This window comes from Gobio gobio (genome assembly GCF_949357685.1).
Source record: "Gobio gobio genome assembly, chromosome: 8".
In the NCBI taxonomy this organism is placed as follows: Eukaryota; Metazoa; Chordata; class Actinopteri; order Cypriniformes; family Gobionidae; genus Gobio; species Gobio gobio.
This window is the reverse complement of record NC_137114.1, coordinates 35,888,507-35,912,525: the sequence shown is the minus strand read 5'-3', so window position 1 is coordinate 35,912,525 and position 24,019 is coordinate 35,888,507. Positions and strand designations below refer to the sequence as shown.

The following is a 24,019-nucleotide window of genomic DNA, read 5'->3' as shown; positions in this document are numbered from 1 at the left end:
TGCAGAAGAAGGCAATCAGGGCTTTGGAGCATGATGGATATAAATAAAAGAGAAGATACGCTACCAGCTGACGAAAATCTCCCAGTTGGTAGCAAAATCATGCGGTATAACGTTATATGTATCCACATATTGCGCAGCTGGCAAATACATAGCTACTTGATCATACCTCACCAAAAAACGCTCAGCACTCGCTGCAGGTCAAGTTGACTGTTTGGTGTTTTTGACGAACATTATATAGATGTTTACTGAGTGGAAATGGATTGTTTCTGAATGTCCGTTTGCTATTTTGTGTTCACATTACGTTCTGTTGAAGCATGTTTTCTCAGGTTACTGATGCACTTGCAGTTTTATTGCACTATGCACTTTTGTTACCTAATTTCTCTTACATGCTCATTAATGAAATTATATTTTATTTGATAACAATTGTTTGAAAAGTTAATGCACTGTAAAAAGTGAATGTCATTTAATTTCAATAAAAGACGCGATGCTTGATTTGGTTTACATTTGCTTGTTGCGCTCGCTTGCGCCCTCTTGTGGGCATATGAGATAATACAGTACTTTTCCCCTCTAAAATTAAGTATTGCCTTTAGAATTCGAATATAATGTCTAAAGCCTGTAAATGTGCTCTTTACAATATATTAGACCATGAAGTATAATTCCAAAATCCCCCCCCCCCCCAAAAAAAAATTTAATAAATAAAATGTTACCTTTGTAGTTCTTCTACCAAGACTTCTCAAGATATTCCTCCTCTTTGGGTCCTCGCCTTCTTCATTTAAGGAACTGTCTCCTTTCTGTGCAACAAGCTCATCCTCTTTAGTCTTGGGGAGACCTCCAAGCTCATCATCACTGCCAATAAAGCTTGTGCGGAAGCTGCTAAACTTTCCAAGACGTTTGGAGCGATCACGATACAGCCGAGGTTTAACTCCAAGAGCAGACAGCTTTCGGCAACGCTCTAATGAACTGCTATCTGCCTCACTGTCAGATCCATTTCCTGCACCATTAGAATGACTCTTGTTTGCATTGCGAATAGTGATGATCTTGCCCTGTGTGCTGTCATGTGGTACAGAATAAATATTCTCCTCCTCTGTGGGACGAGGCTTTGCTACTGCATCCATGGGCTCAGCATAGTCAGATGGATCATATCCACTTTCATTTCCTGGTGGCCAGGTGACTAATGAGCGCCGGTTAGTTCCATGTAGGCCCAGGTCCATGTATGAACTGATGTTTTGGGATTTGGGAATGTCAAAGGTGACATTGGGCTTTGGTCGCACCTGAGGTGGGACTTTGTTGTTAAGCTTGTTTTCGAAAGTGGTGATGTCAGAGATGAGCGAGAAGGTATCGCCCTCCAAATCAGGGAGCTTGAAACCTCCACCATGGGTCAAGGTGCTATCATCCCTTAGGGTGGGATAAGGTGGGGAGGGCTCAATGTCATCCTCTGAGTCCAACAATGTGATGCTTGGAGAGCCACATCGAGGTGAAGAAACATTCTCACTGGTGACATTCTCAGCAACATTGTCATACATATGTGTTGCCTCTACAATGGTTTTTTTCTCCACTACCTCCTTAAAGAATGGCTGGAAGTGGTCTATCCGATGTAAGCCTCCCACCACACCACCAGGTCCACAGATCACAGAGCTGAAACGTGCGTCAATTTCATGGGCCAGTTCCTCCCCTTGGGCAAGCTGTTCTCGGACAGCCTCAGAGTCTGCGAGTTCCGATTGAGTCTCTGCAACAGCAAGCAACTGCACTGGAATAATGTCTTGGACCTCACAAAGGAATGCACAAAGGGTTTCCATGGAAGCCTTCCGTTTGGCTGAGTACACTGCTATGTAACCATGCACCAATCTGCTTTTACGCAAGGAAAATGATGAGTGGTAAGACAGAACAGCAAGATCAATGCTCTGCCTTTGGCCACCAATAGATAATTCCAACAAAACTGATGTTCCACTGGACAGATTGGAAGAGGGCCGGCAGTGTTGGGGCTGCAAGAATGGTGAAAGAAGCTGGTCAACATCATAAGTATCTCCACACATTAGACACATTACTATTCGTAAGTCAGCCTCTGTGCTCTGCTGAGAGTCTCTGAAACCTGCAAGTGAAGGCAACGAGGGTGGGGAACTACTGCCAAGACTAACTGACGGTCTTCGTGTGTCTAACAGACCTTTGAGGATCTGGTTTAAATGTTTTTCATTTATATTGCGACCATAGCCCACACCTGGGGAAGCAGGCTCTAAATAACTGCACTGAAATTTGCCAGCCACTTGTTGACCGTGTTGGATGAGGCTTTGTGCTGTTTCACCCCCAATGTCAGAAATAGAACCAACACCTCTTTTGGTGACCAACAGAAGAGACAAGGGGAGCTGAACTAGATTAGTGTCCCTTCGGCCTATGGTTGATTCTCGTAATTTCTCAATACTGTCAACAACATAGGACAAGGATTCCTTTGAGTTGTAGAGGCAGATGCAACCATGTGGGGTGAAAGTGGGGGTATGGAAGGAGTTTACTGGAAGGCGTACATTTCCTTCAATAGGTCGAAGAGCCAGTTCATAAGTCCTTCCATCTAGCACGTACCGTTCATCGTTGGTGCACAGTGCTCTGATCTCATTAGCTAACTCTCTTGCAAGTCCATCTTTGCCAAGAATTACAAGATTAATTCTATCTACCTTTCCCTCACCAAACTGTGATTTTGAGCTCCCATCAAAGGAATATCGTGTAGGAAAACGGAGGGCTAATTGTTGCTCGATTTTGCCATCCACACAATGTGGACTACTAGGACAGGTTTCCTTAGTAGGGTGGTATACAAAATGGATATGCTTGAGCACCAGGGCATCTCTCTCAGCCTGAAGCTTTTGGAGGGCCTTGAACCTCTGCTCCTCCCCAAGAACCTCTTGGATGGCACCCATTTTTTCTTTACTGGGCTTAGCATCAACTTCAAGCTCATAGAACAACTCAGAGTACTCCAGTAAAAGTTCTTGGAAGTCCTCTTTGGCTTGGTCAATAATAATCTTCTGGTATTTGTTATAGATATCAAGGTACTCTGGCTCCTCCAGCCACTGATAAAACTCCTCATTCATGATGAAGCTACGGGCTTCCTCCCAGGGTTTACCAGGTGTGACGAATAGCGAAGATGCAAGTTTCTCTTTGAGCTCCCAACGCATTTCTGCCCTCTTTCGCTCATTGCGCAGGTGTTCTAAGTGACTCTCATAGATTGCCTCTGCTACAGGGGTTTCCAAAAGGTCCTGGGGAATGCGTTCATCCTCCATGTTGTCAATGTGTGGTGTAGTTTCCCATGGTGTGTCATCCAGTATGACAAACCAGTGGGAGAATTCCCGCTTAGTCTCGAGAACTTTCTGTACTCCTGACCAGCTCAGGTGATCAATCTCTTCCAGGTCTGCAACCAATGAGTTAAGAGCCTGTGGGAGTGTGCTAAGATAAATTCTACGTCGCTTTTCTATGTGCTCTTGCTTGAGTCTGTGTACATGTTGCTGAAATAGTTTCTTGGCCTTGGAAGTACCCTCAAGGAAGACATACTCTTTGTATTCAGGTGACGTCTGCATTCTACGATTGGTGTTGGGCCATGTTTCATTATGGTTCTTCACAATGCGGCTAACCAACCACTCATAGCGGTCCTTAGCGGATGCTATCTGCTGACTCTGCTGCTTGAGAGCTTCAAAGTAAGGAATGATCTTGGGCTTCCCTCTACTTTTATCTATCAACTGCACCAAGGTAAGGAAGGCAAGGTCAACATTAACGTTAGAGCGTGCTGATGTCTCAACAACCTGCAAATTCTTCTTGGCCAAGGCAAAGGTGTGAGAGTCTTTAATGTACCGCTCAACCCCTTCATCACACTTGCTTAACACAAGTACAACTGGCTTCTTGGTCTTAGCTAGCTGGTTATATAGATTGGTGACAAACTTCATCTGGTCATCAAAGTTTCGGTTCATACCCCTGCTCACATCCACACAGAGTAAGAATCCATCCACTAAAAGCTTGCCTTCAGGCATTTGCTTCTGCTCAAAGTCTTGCTCTAGTCCTAGCTGATCTGTGCAGAAATACATAAGCTTTTCAGCAGAGGCCAGTTTGTTGGAAGCTGCCCGCTTGATATAGGGCTGTAAGGCAGTACTTCGATGTGGCTGGAACGTTTGGTCATCAATAAACTCTGTCTGTTCCACCACATGCATTCGACACTCAGCTCCCTCCTCCAACATTCGTACCGCCTCACCCCAAAACAGGAAGTGGTCATTGTTTACCACTCTACCACCAAAGTCACTTGTGCTTAAAACAGATGTGTGGTCCAAATAAAAGTCATCAGCACTGGGGCGAACAAAGCGATTACAAAGGCATGACTTGCCTACCCCACATTGCCCCTTCTCCTTTTCAGTCCCGGACAAACCTACCACAACAAGATTGTAGGTTGGTGCCCGGGCATCTTGTTTTTTTGCCATCATCATCGTATGACAGCGCTCATCTTGCCATTCCCAGAAGCTCTAGTTTGAAAGCTGCTGGGCTGAGGTTCCATCCAAATGCTTTCAGGCCTGGCAAATAATTTATTTGTAACGATCCTGAAAGTTGCTTTAGGTTTTTTTTTCCATGTAGGCTCAAATATGTCCAATCCCCTTAATGATCAAATTATAAATCCACAGTCATCTGGCCATTCATGATTTTGGCAGAGATTTAGAACGGGAACAAGGGAATGGGGTTTGAGGGTGGGGGAGAGGAGTCCCTGTGGACTTAGGCGGGTGTGCTGCAGGTGGTAATATTCCAGCCCATCTCCTCTCTTCAGGGGCACTTTGACACAGAAATATTGTAGATTTCAGGTTTGCCTGGCCTGGATCTGACCCTGCAAAAAATAAAACAGACATTACAATTAGATTTTAGAAAAAAATAAAAAGATAATATAAGAGATGTAAAATAATTCATCAATTACATTTTCATCTATGAAACATCTAAGAATATCGTTTAAGTTTGATCAAATATGTTTATAAATCGATGTTTTTGTACCAAGATGAAAGACTTTGTATTGGCTGTTGATATTTACTACAGTACAGTAAAGGGATATACCACTGCAAAAGTTACAAAGAATTGGCACCACCCATCCCAGTTTCATATAATAAGTTGCCCAGGGTTGTTTATGTGTAACCTAAAGATATCAATACCACGCAATAAGAGGCTGGTATCATATCAAAGTTAATGTTTTTGTATTGATTCAACCCTATAAGGCATCACATTCGAATCCCCACACACACACACACACACACACACACACACACACACACACACACACACACACACACACACACACACACACACACACACACACACACACACACACACACACACACACACACACACACACACACACACACACACACACACACACACACACACACACACACACACACACACACACACACACACACACACACACACACACACACACACACACACACACACACACACACACGGAAGCTGTGGTAAGTGCTTCAGAGATCCAGTTTTAATTAGGCAACCAGGGAAACAAATCACCCCTAATAGGAAGCACTGCATATTGGCTGCTTTTCAAAAATCTTCTCAAAAAGTCTCAAAAATAATTTTCAAAAAGACTTTAACAATACCATTAACATTAACAGGCTGAAAGCTTATGGACACCAAAACAAATTAAGTCAAGGCTTGTAGAAGTCTACGAAGAGAACAGAACCCTCTGGACAATAGATGACAAGAGCTCAGAGGAGCACTTACACTGTTCTTGAAATCCAGAGCCCCAATAGCCTGCCAAATGCAGCGACAAACCAAAAAATATGTGGCTATAATTACAGAATGCAGTGAAAAGAGTAAAAAAGTATCCTGTTGTCTCAAAGCAGTTGGGACAAAACCAGATTCTCATAGTGGGAGTCATCTAGACAGAAAGAATTGTTTGGGTGTACGCCAAGGACAGGCACTAAAGAAGAGGTACCACAGAATCCATATCCCAGATCAACAGAAGCACCTGGGAGGCAAGACTAGGCAAATGTGCTGACGACAGCTCTCTACAGCTCTCTCACTACATCTAGGGATCACAAGTGACACATGATTGCAGTTACAGATGTTACGGTCACAGTCTGGGCCAAATGTAATGATTCTGCTGTGGCGAATTTGCTCTGGCGAAATAGCTTCTGTATACCAGGCCAGAATTCTTGAAAAATCACAAACAGCCCTCAGATCAAAGTTTTAACACTGCATTTGTGGAAAGAGGTATCAAAAATTTTAGACTTAGCTTGTTGTTCAACAGCAGCAAACACAGAAGTGAAGTATGCTGGCTTACCCAGAAAAAAAGGTCTGAAATGTCAAGAATGAATGTCATTGTACTTCTCCACTATAATAAAAATAAGGTGGAGAGCCACTCACCAATGTAGTGCAATGGGTGTGACAGTGTAACGTTTGTTTAAACATTGACCAGCTCCCCTAACACAACAGCTTGGAAACATCTTCTCAATTTTAAACGTTAAACATTACACTTGCACTGTTCAAGACCCAGGTATCTCACAGAGGAAGACCGTAAAATCTCTCAGAACCTCTAGAGATCATTTAAAACCATAATTAATTGAAAATATTTTCAATTTATTAAACATATATTAAATACCCTAATCTAAAATGACCATCAGGCAGAAACCTCATATCTCCATATTTCACCTTTTTTTCATAAATCATTACTATTTGTCACCCTTTACGTCTGTCAGTGGGTTTTGCAAATATCTAAATTAATGAAAAGTATTGAAAAGAGCGTGTGACTAAACACCGTAACCTCATCAGTTCCTCAAACTGACGGTAAAACCCCATAACTCCACCCCGCCTTAATCTTGAATGAAGTGCTACACATATTTTGGACAGTCTCTGCTCGTTTGTGATGCAAGGGTAAATAAAGAGCTGGTTCTTTGAATAAAGTACAGCATTTTCTTTACTCAAGAAACACTATAAGGCTAATGTTTTATGTATTTAAGGAGTGGAGACGAGCTTAGGCTAGCATTTGTTATAGCCAGTACTGTCATAAATAGCCTGTGTGTAGCACTTCATCTTTTATAACATAAGATTTTGGCCAAATGACAAAAAAAAAAAAAGCTATAATAAACTTTAGAACATTGATGAAAACGTGATGCGATGAGCTTACTGCCTCAAACCTATGTCTGACATTGATTGGTCAAAAAACAACACCAATTAAGCTTGGTTTTGGTAAAACGTTAATATTATAATGACACATACAAGAGTCTGACCATATTATATTAAGCCACAATATCAACTTTTACAACAGTGTTCACTAGATAGTGTTTTTTTCCAAACACTCTTATACAGCCATTAAATTATGATAACTTGCATTACAATATTTTAGCGTAAAGTAATAAAGTAAAAATAGTAAAAAATAATACACTGCAGAACAGTAATGAAAATGAATATCACCATTGACAATGTATATATAAAGTATTTTGCTTTCAGTCATTATATTCATCCGATGCAATGAGACAATTGTTCTATTTTTGTAGTCTTCTGTAGGCAATCATAATCATGAGGACATCGCTGAGACCATCAGATGTGGTTATCAGTTAGTAAGCTACAAGGGAGTTATTATATCATTCATGCTGATAGAGGGCAGGTAATCATGTAATCATGCTCAAGAACAGGTTGCTGTAAGAGGGACCCCATGGTAATGCTTTCCATATTAAATAGCCAAGATGTAACAATGATGAAGAAAAGATATGAGAATGCATTTTGTGGCTTGCAAATTCATTTTACAGCGAAACACTTGAGAGGTCAAGTTATAAAAAAGAAATTGAAAAAACATTAACAAAACCATATCCAGCTGCCTGGATACAGATCAGCAATGACCCATGTGTCATTGACAAACACATACACATGCACAACCAGGTGGTGACTCCTTGCTTCTGGGACCAAAAGGAAAAAATGATATTAAAAAAAAATTATGCATCTATTCTGTTGGGTCACCAACATGAAGTGATGCCATGCTTGCTGGTTCAAGACCAATTGTGAAAGTCATTAGTCTAATTAAGGAAGTGCTCATTATTCCTCAGCTCTTCAGGACCTGGCTCTCTGAAACACTCACTTTGCCGCCAGCACAAGAGCCACATCTGATCTGTCCCAGCTGTGTATTTCTATGCATTGCTTTGTCTTTTCATGTTCCGAATGCTATTAGTGCTATGAACGAGATAAAATTACAACAGCTAAAGATGAGAGCCAAATCAGTCTGTGTTTTTCCACTGATGAGCTAATGCAGCAACAAACAAATCATTGACATCACAAACAGATGGCTAGTATAGTTGATACAAAATCAACTAATACAAATTCAAGCACTTCAAGCAGACATTCAAGCACTAAATAACCGTACTCGTCAATGCACAGTTCAAAACACTCGTCGTCAAACAACTGCTCTGGTCTTCAAATTTGGCAATAATTACAATTTATAATAGAAAGGAAACCAAAGTGAAAATGTTCACAGGCAAGATGGATTTGGCTACCATAGCAATAAAAGTGTGATACTGCTCATGCTACTTGCGCTGTGGAAAGTCACAAAAAGAAAGTCACTTGTGTCAAGATGCCAAAGCTTAGACATTATTGGTGGAGACAAAAAATGCAGATACATCTAACCCTCTCATTCAAAACTTCTCATTCTTATACAGTCTTATAACTTTGCTCAACAAAATGAGCATTGACTGGCTTATCATTCATTTGTATTAACCCCGGTTTAATTAATTCCTTATCTTTTTTGGGTTCTTTTTTATAGTTTTGAACGAGAGGGTTAGATGCTCTGCAGTTGGTTTATTTTATCGAAGAAACATGTAGCAGCTTATTATCATTATGCAGGTGCAAGCTCATGGCAAGTTCAATTGAAATGAGGCATACAGTGTGAATCACAGAGGAGAGGCCTAATATAATAGTTTAATTCATATAATTGTGCAGGCTATTCTACAAACATATCTTAAATGTCTAATAAAACATATACTAGCTTGCACCTTTGCTCACTATGAGTCTCCATCAGTGTGAAATAAAAAAAAGTGTGCATCGAGGACACAGTGGCTAAGGGGGCCTTTTGGAAAAATAAAATAAAATGGAACACCCTACAATCTTATAGACAATCATTGCGAGTCTGCAAAAATTAGGAACCACTATGCTCTAGCATCATCTAGCAGAAGGCAAAGGAAGATGTTCCAGGATCCACCAATCAGAGGTGAGATATGATCATATCCGTAGCCATGTTTGGATAAGACATGATATGGTCCATCAAGCCAAAGCTAGGCTAGCATGTAGCCTGCAGGCTTGAGGACTTCACCCTATCTTTCATGTTGGGACACAGACACAGTCACTAATAGATGAGGACATGCCTGGACTTGTCCTCAAACATGGCCTATAAATGAGTAGAAGTGTGAAAAAAGGAGAAGGGGGTCCGGCTGGCAGGCGTAAGAAAGATCATCTGAGAGATGGTCGCTAACTAAACCAAAAACAGCATGTAGTGGCGAAAAGGGCACAAAGTTTGCACTTGCTCTTAACGGTGGGTTGCCGCTAACTAAATGAGAGGGGGATACAATAAGGGATCAGGACATTTCAAAGCTTCTTTAAAGAGTAGTTTAGTCTTTTAAGGGACAGTTAAGGTTTAAACTCCACAGGTTTCCTGAGCTTTAGGCTACTGTTAAAAATAGATCACATTCCTCCAGCCTCGGGCCTGACTTGCACATAAGCTAAGAATACTGATAAAATGGCAGGAGCCAAACTGATCACAGGGAGGAATCCATAAACTGAAGTCTAAGAGATGTGCTGTAAAGTTTTGTAGGACTGTTTCTTTCTGATCTAAAGGTTTCGGTTTGCATCAGATAAGGACATGCTGTTTTAAGAAAAGAAGTGACAAGATATTTGCGTAGTATGCCTTATTGATTTTTGAGTGCTACAAAGCCCCCCTGACTTTTGATATGCAAGCAAGACTAAGACGTCAATGAAAATTCAGGCTAGAGTGTTGGATGAAGCCAGAACATCGCTCTCTGAAAAAAAAGGCCATTGTTGGCTGACATAGTCAACACAATCAAACAAGAGAACAACAATGCAGCGCTTCTGAATTGGTCTTAGGACAGTAAAATGCAGCAGACAAAAGCAATTTCAAAGACTATAATTAATACCAACAGGAATGAAAACTACAATTTGTTTCCTGTCAAACTACTTTGAAGAAGCCTGTCTAAACAGACAGTCACACACATAATCAGGCCGACAAGCTGTAAACATCCACTTACACACTCTCACAGATCAATTGGTCTTTTATTTTCCCTTCAAAAGAAGCAAAGATTGAAAACATTGCTGAACATCAGTAAATCAAAGATGTATTGTTTGGGTATTGAAGACATGGTTATTGCTGAGAGAGTATTACCATGCAAAAATAATGTGCTAGTGTTTGTATTATTCCTAATGACGTACCACGGCACTAAAATTGAGGAGAAATATTGTTCCAGCATCAGATTTATATGAAAAAGCATTCCACTCCTCTAGGGTGTTACCTTTGCTGTAGCCACACAGCATAGAAAATGAGAGGTCATTCATACGGTGTCCCACAAGGCTGGTACCCAGACCCTTTCCATTTCCGGCCTGTCCTCATCAATGCCACATTTCATAAAAGAATTATAGCCGACAGAGCTGGTGATAGTGACAAAGCAAGGCAAGAGTGGAGTTTAGCTTGACTGATGCACCTCGCAAACCATTCCTCCAACCGAATCACCACTAATATGGTCGTAAGAGCAGATAGTCTACTCGTCCATTTCCCCCCACCCTGATCCCTCTCGAGACCTGGACTCCATTAAAGCACTGCCTAGGGCGCTGAGGAACAGAGCCTTTGCACGGACAACACTTCCTGCTTGGAGAGAGAGCCTAATGCTGCAGTGGAGAGAGCAAGAGAGAGAGATTCGTACAGGGATGGGAGGAGGAACAAAGGAGAATGAAGACGTGTAAAACATTCAGCTAGAATGGCCAGGGAGGGGGGAGAGACTGTATTCTCCATATACAGAACAGAGAGGCTAAAGTAAACGTTGCTCTGCTGCTACACAATGGGTGATCCAATAGGCATAATGCACACCGATCAGGGTGTCAGAAAGCAAAAGACATGTCATACATTTGAATCCCATCAAAAGTAAATGTACCAGCTTCAATCACATACACAGTGCATTAGTTACACCAATACACCACCCACCGGGCATTTTAAAATTGGATCATTTTGAAAATGTCTAAACCAGGGGTGCTCAGTCCTGCTCCTGGAGGGCTACCATGCTTCAGATTTTTAGCTCCAACCTCAATCAAACATCTGCACCCAGATAATCAAGGTCTTCAGGATTACTTGAAAACAACAGCCAAGTTGGATCAGAGTTGGAACTGAAGTCTGCAGGTAGGTAGCCGTCCAGGAGCAGGGTTAGCTACCCCTGGTCTAAATCAGCGATTTCAACCTAGAGGCTCCACAGCACTGCATGTTTTGGTCATTTCCTTCATTGGACACACGCAGCTCAGGTCATGGGTACTCAACTAATCAGATGATGAGTTAATTCCGCTGGGTTAAATAAGGGGGACATCCAAAATGTGCAGTGCAGTGGAGGCTCCAGGAACCGTTTTAAAACCCCTTGTCTGAACAATTATGGCTTGGTGGATTAATGAAAGTGGTAATTTACCTTTAGGTCAGTACATGTCAGCTGACCACCACTGTAGTACCACAAAGGCAGATAAACCAGCAGACTCAAAACTCACACATCATAAAGAGCCAGGCCACTCCCAGAGATTATAATCTCATCGTGGCCTGTAAGAGTTTGGATGCAAAACACGCTGGAGTACTCCGGATTAATAGAGCACTCTTTGCATCTTCATATTTCCAGGATTGCTGGCTTTTCAGGCGTGATATAATGCAGTTAACCACATACACATATACACACAAAAAGCAACCATTGAAACCATAAAACCCCTGACCTATATCCTAACACTGCCGGTTTCGCTGTCAAAATCCGTTATTGACTTGTTTAACCACACCAAATATCATTCTCCTCTGCTCAACTTTAAAAATGACCTTTTGGTTGCAGAGTTTTGCTTCCTTGTGCTAGAAGCTTGTAATGGCAGGGCAAGCAGGGGATTTCTCATTGAGGCTAGATTGTGATCATGACCAATGACAGCTTCCTCTCTTGCTCTTGACGCGCACACACTTTTCTCAGCCTTAGACTTGGAACGGAGGTCTGCTCTAGTAAGTAGGGAGAAGAAAAGAGAGAGAGTGTGTTTTTGTGTGTGTCAGAAAGGGAGGGTTGAAGAGAAAGGAAAACAACAAAACCGAGAAAAAAAAATCATCAGTTTAAAGGAAAAAGCATAGAGCAATGAGAAATAGTTGAGGTTAGCTGTTGTAACCCTTTTCTAGCACCATGACTCTCTCACGATAAAGACTCTAAATATTTCTCATCAGGGAGCTGTGCGTGATGACAGCTATTAATTCCTCACACCAGCAGGCATGATGGCAGGTTTGACAGCGATAGGGGCTCACTCATTTCAGCCACACGCCAACACAGCGGCCCACGCCAACCTCTACAATCCACAGAACCTACTGTGCAGCCTTTGCAAAAACAGATGACCTTCATTTGAAGGTACCTTCTGGAGTCACTCTTCTAAACATGCCTTTACTCTTGCCTACTCTTCCTACCTTTTGGGACAATTGACAACAGGCCAAAAAACTCTGGCAAGACCAAAGCTAAACTTGAGGATGCTGTAGCAGGTGTTTAAGATGGACAGTGTTGTTTGGGGACTGGTTCTTCTGGGTATATATGTGTGGCATCCCTCACCTTAGAGCAGGAACATGAAACCTTTGTCAGAGGGCATACATGTTATAAAAAGCACTGACAGTGTGGTCAACCAATAGAGATGTTATTCTGATCCGATTCAAAGGCATGTAACCATTTGAGGAAATGTGGGCAAGTTTAAAAGCTTACGGCAATGGATTTCTGAATAAACTTCTGGCTTTATACTAGGTTTATGACCTTTTGAATGGACATTTACAACACTTACCTACCTTTAGAGTGATTGATACAATTCAATTGTTTAAGGTTGCCAAGTCACTGTACTGTTGGTTTCTAGTAGTAGTTCTAACTCAACTGCTATATCTAACTGTACCTGACAGTGGATCACAATAACTTCACTGTCTCCCCTCACACTGAAAGCAGTCATGTCGCAAGTTGATATCTGCTCAACATGTTGCATACGGCTAATGTTACCTCAAATCACCAGCTCTCAAATAAAAATGAATGACTTCCGGTCACTTTTGTCACTGCTGGCAGTGTGAATGCCCCCTTAAGGCCAGGAGTCATCAATCTGCAGAATCTTCAACCTTTATCAAACATACCTGAACCAGCAAATCAATGTCTTCAGGATTACTAAAAACGTCCATGTGTGTTGAAGCAGGTTGCAGCTGAAGTGTACAGAGAGGTGACCCTCCAGGAGCTGGATTTAAGACCCCTGGACTACTGTGACTGTCAACAAACATTTGAGGAATAGATCTTATAGGGACTAAATAAAATATAAACACCATACTGTATGCATTCAAACACTAAAATGTGTACAGACACACCCTCAACACTCACATAAACAGGCAGGTGCAAATGTACACAACACTACCACACAAAGAGGCAATTGTAATTACACAATGCCCCCTTCCTTCAGGGCTGAACACTCCCTTCCCAGCTGCCAATCTATCCCACTAACAGCAGAGATTTACAGGCTAATTGGCTTGTTAATTGTGCTAAGGCACAGGTGTTAGGGGGTGGTGGTACAAAAAGAGTCGGCCAAGCATTGAAAGTCCTTAGATCACACTCAAACCATGACACTTTGCTTGAGTGAAACTAGTTTTGTTAAAAACCTTATGTTGCATAACTAGAGATTAGATAAAATCTCTGTCCAACCTGAATCCATGTTGTAGCACCTGGTTCACTTTTTGACTAATGAATTTCCATGACTTCACCATTATCTTTCTAGTTGTTCATGATTACTGGATAAGAATTTTAAGAATCATTCCAACATAGTGATTCACTGAATCCGGTCTGATTTGTCAACTGGTTTGACTGATTCATTGAAAAGTCTACAGGGTTTCCATGACTTCTAATACTATAAGAAATTAATTTCCATGACTTTTCCAGGCTTTGATAGTCCCTGATATTTTCGGGTTTTCCCAAACCTTGGGAACCCTGTTGGTTCAAGTGTAATGATATATTATATATGTGTTAAGCAAGCATGTGCTATATGTAAACACCATAACCTATGGGACACCAGCACAGAAGGGTTACTCTATTTCAAACAGATGGTTCTTACACACATATGCTACACTTATAATGTACCATCTGCTCTTGCAATGATAGAGAGCATCTCTAACACACACACACACACACACACACACACACATACACACACACACACACACACACACACACACACACACGTCTGGTATCTTCAAAAGAATCTGTAACATTAAAAATGCTTTCTTCTTTGAACTACAGAAATATGTTCTTGCACTGCTGGACTATGACACCAATTAAAACAAATGACCAAACCGCTGTGTAAGAGCTTCAGGTGTGAAATCCTACATTTCTACGGCTGCATCCATACAGTCAATGTTTGGGCTTTACAACTGCATTTAATAACAGGAGTGACTCTCATATAACAGTTTATAGGAACAAACATAATCTGTATGAGTGAATAACCAATGTCAAGCCTCTCTTCTATTATCACGACAGTCATGAATAATGCCTTGATTACCGACTAAAGTTAATGAACATGGCAACTGGGTAGTCTTATCCACAGTCTTACTTATAGCTAACCCACGGGCTGTTTTTTAATTCATTTAATTCAACATTAACTGGATTTAAAACTTTTGTATGACAGCTAATATTGCCATCACTATAGTTTGAAATTACATGAGGACAACGAATGAAGGCAGAACATTTCTTTAAAATAATTCCTGACCAAAACAAAAATAATTAGTTCTGTCTCTGACTGACATGGCCCTGTTATCATCCACATTTTAAAGCCACAGTTTTAGTTTGAACTTCCTGTCAGTTGGCAGTTCTGCTGATAACCAGAGAGAGAAGCCTTAAATAGTCTACATTTTAATGGCATTGTAATAAACCTATAAATTCCAATCCTGATACAACCAACGTGAACCAACAAGACAAATTCAGAGAGAAAGGACTATACAGGAGAACAATACAATGATCTGACAGGGACTTAACTGGGCTTGGTAGCAGCAGCGGTTCACTCATGGGGCATGTTCACTTAAAGAGCATTGTAAAATTCTCATATAAGCCCAGACATGCTGCTAGCTCCTAAAGCAGGAGATGATGTTGCACTTTCCCCTTCTGGTTAATTGCACTGTGGAAAACATGGGGCGGAAGTTCTCCATGAGAGAGAGAGGGACAAAACAAATCATTTCAAACTAACAAACAACTCAAGGCAGAGGATAAGAGAAGGGAGAAGGGAGAGAGAAGGAAACCAAATGCCAAGCGAACACAAGACATCTGACTCATTCTCTAGAGAGTGAAAGCAAACTATGAAAACACCTGAACCTGCCATGGTGTCAATTAGAGATAATGACTTTTTACTTGTTGCCACAGTAACTAGCTCTTGCAGCACTGGCAGATGGCTTTGAAAAAAATGTTCTGCTTGTTTTCTCCAGAAAGGGCAACTCAAAAAAAGACCAAAAGAATCAAATACATTCTGCCTCTTTATAGGATTAGTTCACTCAAAAATGAAAATTGTATCTACGCCATTCTCGTGTTGTTTCAAATTCCTTATGACTGACTTTCCTATGTGAAACCAAAAAAAAAGGGAAGAATACTGAAGAATGTGCTGGTCATTCTTTTACATCAATTATAAGGCTACTGAGGATTTCAAGCTCCAAAAAGGCAGATACTAGCCTGGTCTTACCAGACTCTCGTACATTTCATTTGTACAGAGAGTCTGGCCACTCTCCATTGACAAGCGTTTACTTCCTTGAAGGCGGGAACTCTGTTGAAGTTTAAAACTATTGGATCTGCCCAGAGCCGCTCTGGATCTGCCATAACCAATCGCTAACGTTTGGTCGTGACGCATGTCATGCGCCATTTGCAGTGAATTATGAAGTGATATATTCGTGAAAACACAGAGATGTGGATTCGGACAGCAATTAAATTACCACACAACCTTGGTGTTTGTCTAAAACAGTAGGTAATTTGGCCGGGGAATTTTACGCGGGTGGTGGGAGACGGACGGGAATGGCTTTAACTTCTGGATATTTGGCAGCGGTGCCACAACGGAATGAATGGCTTCGCTCGCATCTTTCTCCGCCGCCATTAGTGAACTACAACTCAAATCAACACTAACTGCACTATGGTATTGTGGCAGAAATGTGGGATACTCATATAGAATTTTATTATATTATTAACGTATTGATGTATAAAATGTATTAAATGAGTAATGGAATATAATTACAGTATTTTTTGTGATTAAGCTTTGGTGCATTTATAATAAATGTATTTAGGCTATTTTTTTTCGTACAAATACCATTTACCAGTTACATTTTTCCATGGTAGTGAGGCACTATATGCATGGTTTAAACTGTGGTTATCATGATCTAAATGTAGGATACTGTGGAAGACCAATGGCTAATTTTAATAAAACTCAAAAGGTTAGATTCAAAGTAGTTACTATCTACTGTTTGAACATAAATTTACATCTGCATCCTAATTCAAGCTACTGTCAAATTTGCATTTCTAAGAGACAAAACATGTAAAACATGCAAACAGTGCTGAATATAAGTCAGGCAACACAAACCTTTGTGTTTCGTATTTGAAATAATATCACCCGTTAGAACATGCAGACACTAAGAAATCATTTTTATTTTTTAAGATATTTATTTTGTTAAGGAAAAATGACTGGAAAAACATGAAGTTTTTGTCATGTTCTGACAAAGTTTAAAACCACAGTCAGCGGTCTGGTTTCAACAACTTTTACTTAAGAGCAAAAAATCTGCCTTTAAACTTGAAAGAAATAACGATTTGAAATCGCATAAACAAGTGAGGGGATATGTGTGTGTGTGTTTTTCTTCCTCGGTCAGACTCGCCTCTGGCTTTGGCAGTTGCAAAAACAGCCCTGAGGCAGCCAGAGGTTGGAGGGTTTTGTGCTTGCTCGTCCATTTTAAATGGGCATTCAGACGGGGAATGCCATTAGCCCCATCCTGCCTGCACTGACTCAGCCATGGGCAGCAGTAACCTCAGACTCCTCAGAACAGCAAATCAGCAGCTGTCCAACCTTGCTCTTAATGTGGAGGACCTCTCAGTTATACCGGAGGAACCAAACAACGATTACGCCAACACATTTAAAGCAGCAGAGTACCACTAGCAGCACCAAACAACACCTGGCTATCTGTTTGCATTCCCAGGCATCTCAATGGCAGTTCGTCTGAAATCCATCATTTTTGTATAAAGTATCACGGAACTATAAAATAAACTACTAAAATATGTACACCAATCACATACGTTGAAAATATACTTCAGCCCTGACAAGTTGTTCAGTTTGGTTCTGATAGAACCATGCATATTTAGGGACAGTTTAATCAAATTAATGAAAATGGTAGATTTTAGGTTTGTAAAGGAAAAGTACCATAAATCAGCCTAAACATACCATACCTAAACTTTACCCCCTTTAAACTGATTATCTTCCACTATAGTTGTTAAAAGTGTTAGTTGCTTGACACACAAGAGTAAACCTCACTGGTTCCAGTGGTGTCTCATTGGTTAAAGGGCTCCTATTATGCCCTTTTTTACAATATGAAAAATGAGTCTCTGATGTCCCCAGAGTGTGCATGTGACACGCAAGGAAAAGGTCAGAAACTGTTTATCTTTTTATGTTCAAACCGGAGTCGGACAGTGATGGAGAGACTAAAGAAGTGAAAACATGAAGAATGCAACAGGACGTTTCTGAATGGTTAGTTGATGAATTTATGTAGCTGATGTGGAGTTAACTATCTTCAAGTCATTGATAAGCATATTCTGTCATGAAATCGCTTATGTGGGAACTGTTGTAAGATGCCTTCAGAGAATATATGCTGCATGAAGATAGAAATGTGCTCTACTACAACAACTCTTCCTCTTCTCTAAAGCAGCTCAACATGGCCTCAGCCTCTTTATTGCATGTTCCTGGGGACAGGGTTTATGTTAATTTTAGGGTTTGTGTTGTTCCCAACCCGGGAAAAAGCTTATTGTAGCCCCTACCAGCCGTTTGTTGTAGCCCTTCAAAAGCGATTTCTGTAAAAAATCTTTGAACGTTGTAAATTTGCAGATGTTGTTTATGCTCAAACAGCAACATTACACACTAACTAAAGTTAAGAAAGTGAAATCATAATCAAGGACCCCTTAAAACAAATGAACAAAATACTTATGGGTTTGAATGGATATGTGGGCGAGTAAATGATGACAGCATTTTTATATTTTGGTGAGCAATCCCTTTAATCATTGAGTCAGTTTAATTGGAAAACCAGATCAGTCTGATTCATTTGAAAAGATCTGACTCAAAAGAATGATTCATTCATGAATCGTTCACCGCAACTTGTCCTACCAAGGAGACCTAGGGTGGCTGTCCAGATTTTCAGTAAATGAGTGACAACCGCTGAAGTGTGTACATCCCTCATCTACCCTCAGAAGGTAGTGGACTATCACCATCAGATTCACTGCAGGTGGTGAGGACACAGCCACGTCTCCAATGTTCTGTTCCAGTCCAAAACAGCATGAAAGCAGTTGGAGGAGACTATCTGTACGCAAGGAGGCCTCACACATTCACAGCGCAGTGGTATCCTCTGCCAACAGTGCAGCCAAGCAGAAGAATAAACAGCAGCTTGAAGGGCTACGGAGGCTGAAAGTGTTAGCGCGGGCTCCGCTGGCCAGATTGTGAAGGGACCTCGGAAGCGTCTGCCAAAGTAGTTCTACAAGGAGGAGTCAAACATACATGCATATGACTTTGTTCGAAAAAAGTGAATGAAAACATTTAGCTTGTGTTAATCTGTGGGTTTTTAGGAATTCCTTTGCTGTGCTTCAGCATGCTCCTGAACTCCTCCGCTTTCATCCACACCCAATGTGCATTTTCACAACCTCATGACTGGCACAGCCTCTCACTGCCACCACTTTTCCCAGGCTCCAGTTTGACCACACCTCTCGCAACATTACAGCCAATCTTCATTCAATTGAGACACTGTGGCATCTTTTCCGCACTCTGCGCCGAGGATCACTCACTATACACTCTTAAAAATAAAAGGTTCCAAAATGGGGTTTCTCCAATTTTTGAAGAACATTTAAAAAAAAAAAAAAAAAAAAAAGAAAAAAAACATTTTTCCACTATAAAAGAACCCTTTGTGCATTGAAAAGGTTTAATAGAACCATTAATGCCAATAAATAACTTTTTTTTTATTTTTAAGAGTGTAGGCTACTGCAGATATATAGTAACGGAAGAACTGAATCAGATACCCGAATGTGGTCACTTAGGGCGTTTTCACACCTACCTTGTTTGGTCCGGATTTTCGGACTTTTCAGTTTGGTCCGAATCAAAATTGCAGGTGTGAAACCTCCCCCGTACCACGGTCCGGACCAAACAGACGAAATTTGGTCCGACGAAAAGAGGTAGTCTCGGTCCGGATCAAACTGAACAAAGGTTCGGTTCGTTTCTAGTGTGAAAGCATTTTCTGTATGGTTCGGACTTTCAGACCATTTACAGGAAGTTCCTGTTTATGTTTAAATATTATACATTATTTTTAAATTCAATCTAGGCTACATTGATTATGAAAAGTGAAAATATGCGCAATATGTCAGTAGACAGAAAGTCAGAAATAATTTTGAACGAAATTTTGTATGATTTTGCTTAGAAAGCATTTCTTTAATGGGAATTTCGTTTTGTATAAATTGTATCTTAATTTTAATCAACGTTTAATCAGATAATTGCCTGGATTTAATAAATAAGAAGCAAATAGTCTATAGCAGACAATAATCACGGGAGCGATCACATGCTTTACACATGAACTGGAGCGCGTCTCAAATAAACCGAAACTCAGCAGGCTACTTGCCTCACAAACATGAGAAATATGTGTTTATAAAGCTTGAAATGTCCACTTTTAAACCTAACGAATAAAAAAATTGTCAAGCAATGCGCACTGTTCAATAGTGGCAACCACGATATGCGTCCGTTCATTCAACTTGTCAAAGACGCTGATGTCAGACGCACGTCCGTTTACAAACCAATCAATGTCCAGATGCCGCCCACATAGATGATGACGAGTGGACGCAAGTGCGTCATGTAAAGTTCTTTAGTCCGCTGCAATGTGAAACCAAACCAAAACTAACCGAATATATAAAAAGTATCAAAACATGAACTTCGGTTCGGACCTTGGTGCGGACTTTCAGGTGTGAAAACGCCCTTAGTCAAGCAAGCCACAATGTTATTACAAAAGTTACAGTAATTTCATAGAAAAACAGAATGAGACTGGCCTTTTGCTTGAATATCCAATACTGCTGTTGGATACCTGCAAAAACTTAAATCTTATTCTTTTCCCTGTTTGTTTTAATTTAACTTACGGTTTATAAAATGTCCTATATTTATAATAATCTACTGCTTGTAATTTGTTCCTTTGATATAATTTGATTAATTTGTTGTATGATAAAAGTAATTTAAAAATAATAACTATTTGTTTCCATAATATATTATTTGTAATATATTTCTTTGTCCTTCATTATTGACTGAATGATAAAATCCATTGCTTTAATTTAATTAAATACCTTTGTTGTATGATTTTTTTTTATTTTAACTTTTTTAAATACATTTTAGATCTATTGTTTGCGTTTTGTATTAGTTGTTCTTTATTACTGGCTGACTAAATGGAGTTAAATTAATTTGTTTACATTTACAATTAATTTGTTTAAGTATGTTCAATATCATTCAAGTTTTGGCTGTGGTATCGAAACCGATATAGAGAATTAAGAAAAATGTCTTCGGCAGAGGTACCACCTATTAAAATTTCAGAGTCATGACAGCCTAACACTGTTGCTAGATAATGCCATATAATCCTCATATCTACCAATCAATCTAGTTTCATTTGTTAACCAACACTAGCCCATCTTCCTCTCCTGACAACCATTGATTGCCACGTGATCTGTTGACTGATTCAGCTGACTTTTTTCGTTGTGGAGATTTGAGTGCTACATAAGCATTTAACACAAGCTTTGACAACAGAGGCAAAAGGGCGACTTGACAGGTCTTAGATTTTCCCGCAAGATAACGTAAATTACTCTCAAGCTCTTGAGACTCAGGCAGGCATGCGGACCAAAAGACCTTCAGCGGGGTTAATTCATAATGCCCAGTACACAAGAGAGGAATGGAGTGGACTTGGATAAAAATCTACTCTCAGAGAAGGGAAAAGTAAGGGCTGGTGGAGAGAAAGGAATAAACGAATTAGGCTAGATAACCCACTGCTCTGACTGCACTTTGTGAGCAAACGCTATGGCAGAAATGGGTAGAGAACAAGAGCAGCAGAGCCCTAAGTGCACTTTCATCCATTACTGCATCCAGCTGCACAAATGAGGAACTTTAGAGAAACGCCACAACATTAATGTGAAGGTTAAAGGAAATGGACAAATATGGGCTTGCACAGAGAGGAATTTCTCAGAACCAATTCTTTTACAACTACAAATGTACAGTTCAATATATGTTGAGTCAGAAATTGTTCTCAGCGGTTCGATCCATGAGTCTCAAACGCAGAAAAAACAACCAGCTTGAGTCAGGTTTTTAAAAGAGCATCAGATCAATAAGCTACAACGAAAGAGAAAACTCAAAAAAAATCTACAAAGTGAATGAATGATATTTTCTCAGACCCATGAAGTATGTATGAGGGAAAAACCCAAATGCGATTAATGAGCGATTATTTTAATAAGTGATGTATAACTGATAACATTTCTCTCATAGTTGAGAATTATATTTCAAGGTTGTAAATGGAGAAAATACTATTTCAGGCCCTTTACTTCCCAAATTTCATTTTTTCTTCAGTTTGTTACTTGCCGTTTCTTTAATTGGCAAAATGTACTACCAATTTCTGAGTGAAAATTGACATTTAAAAAGAAACATTAAAGTAAATCCTACACCAATTTTTTCCCCCAGTGTATTTTACACATAATAAATCTAAAAACGGACTATATTTAAAATGTACAGAAAGAAAATGTGAGTGGTGCTTGGCTGAGCAAAATGTTTTGGGTGGTTGCCAGGGGTGTCTTTACCATGGTTTAATTCAGTTATTCAATATTCTTGATTGTTTTATCATCTGGTCACAGGTAACAGAACACCTCTTTTCAACAAGTCGGATGACTTGATGTATCAATAGTGCAAACTGTGTGGGACGAGTGACGCTCCGAAGTTTAATACTTAAGATTAAGGGCTTTGAGGAAATGAATGATGTTTGCATTTATAAAGCACTACTAAATACGCAGCACTTGATATCTAGACATCTCTTTGAGCTAAGTGCCCATCTATCCCCCTATGAGCTTGTCCAATTTATCCACTCAAACGCTCTGTGAATATAGCAGCAGACACCGTCTTGATTAACAATTCTACTCCTCCACATACTCTAATAAGCTTCTTTTTGCTTCTCAGGCACACTGTAATTACTCTATTCAACACCATTTTATTTAAGAAATAAAACCTTTGGTGGTCTGAAAAGACTGCCACAAACTCGTCATAAAACTACAGTAAAGCGGAAGAAGAGGTGACCACTGGGTTTTCCATCATCCTGTAGCATTATAGGTCTAAAAGCCAAGGACATACATTTTTTACACTGGTTTTACAAATGCGATTACAAAATATCCTTTATATTTCTGATTGGTAGTTGACAATACACTGTTTACTGAGGAATACGGTCTGTGATAAAAAGGTTGAATGAAAGGGAACACACAGAAGACATAAGACTATAAAGTAGGGCTGTACGATTAATCGAAAAATAACCGAAACCGACATTCAGAACCTCTAACCGACGTATTTTCCCCATGTCGGTTATTTCGGTTTTCACGTGACTCCGCCCCGTCAGTCACATCAAGTGCAGTTTGCAGGCACAAAGAGAGAAGCAGGAGCGGTTATCTGTGTTTATAGATGCCCAGAATCACTATAGTAACTGCATGTTTTACACAGTTTATACAGGTCAGTGAATAACTGTTCTTATAGCCTACGCGCTGACACACACACACACAGAGACGGCGCGCGCAAGCCCCGAAGCCAGATCGCTTTCACTTTCGTGCTCATAAAGTTTGTCAAGTATGCGTTTAAACTAAAGGCTTGCCAGTTTCAACATTTAACGCGATTGTGCACTATTCAAAAACAAAAATACGGAAAACTTCTCCGTTCAGTGCTCAGCTTTTTTCTGTGACACAGAGAGCCGAGCCGTCAGCTGTCCTGTGACTAAAGTAAAGTCACTAAAGTAGCTTAGAAACTCAACCGTTATAAGCATGTATTTTAATACCTTTGAAATAAGTAGTACAGCAGCTTCATAATGAATAGAGACGGTATGAGTAACACACACACACACACACACACACACACACACACACACACACACACACACACACACACACACACACACACACACACACACACACACACACACACACACCATCACTCTCTCATTAATGCATTCTAATAAATGTAATGTAGGCCTATGTGCTAATGTATCTGTATCTGATGTACAACAAACAGAAATCTGCCCCATAGACAATAACTGCTGAAAGTGAACCGTTTCCTTCAAGTACTTTAAAATCACAAAGAAATGCACTTTCATTAGAAAAAAAATCCACCTTTAATAGTAGAAAATATTTACAGTACAAACCTTATCAGTGAACTTGCTCAACCTTATGAGGGCAAAAAATAATAATCGTTCATTAATCGTAATCGAGGTCAAATGTTCAATTAATCGAGGTTTTTATTTTTGGTC

The 24,019-nt window shown here is 40.2% G+C and overlaps 1 protein-coding gene across 1 annotated transcript in view; it reads right to left on the bottom strand.

Moving 5' to 3' along the window:
• Window positions 1-24,019, bottom strand: part of arhgap35a (Rho GTPase activating protein 35a) — a 95,104-nt gene that overhangs the window by 28,137 nt on the left and 42,948 nt on the right. The window contains exon 2 of the mRNA XM_079823995.1: window positions 708-4,840. Coding sequence (XP_079680121.1) covers window positions 708-4,451 — 3,744 coding nt within the window. The 5' untranslated portion in view covers window positions 4,452-4,840. The remainder of the gene's footprint in view (window positions 1-707; window positions 4,841-24,019) is intronic.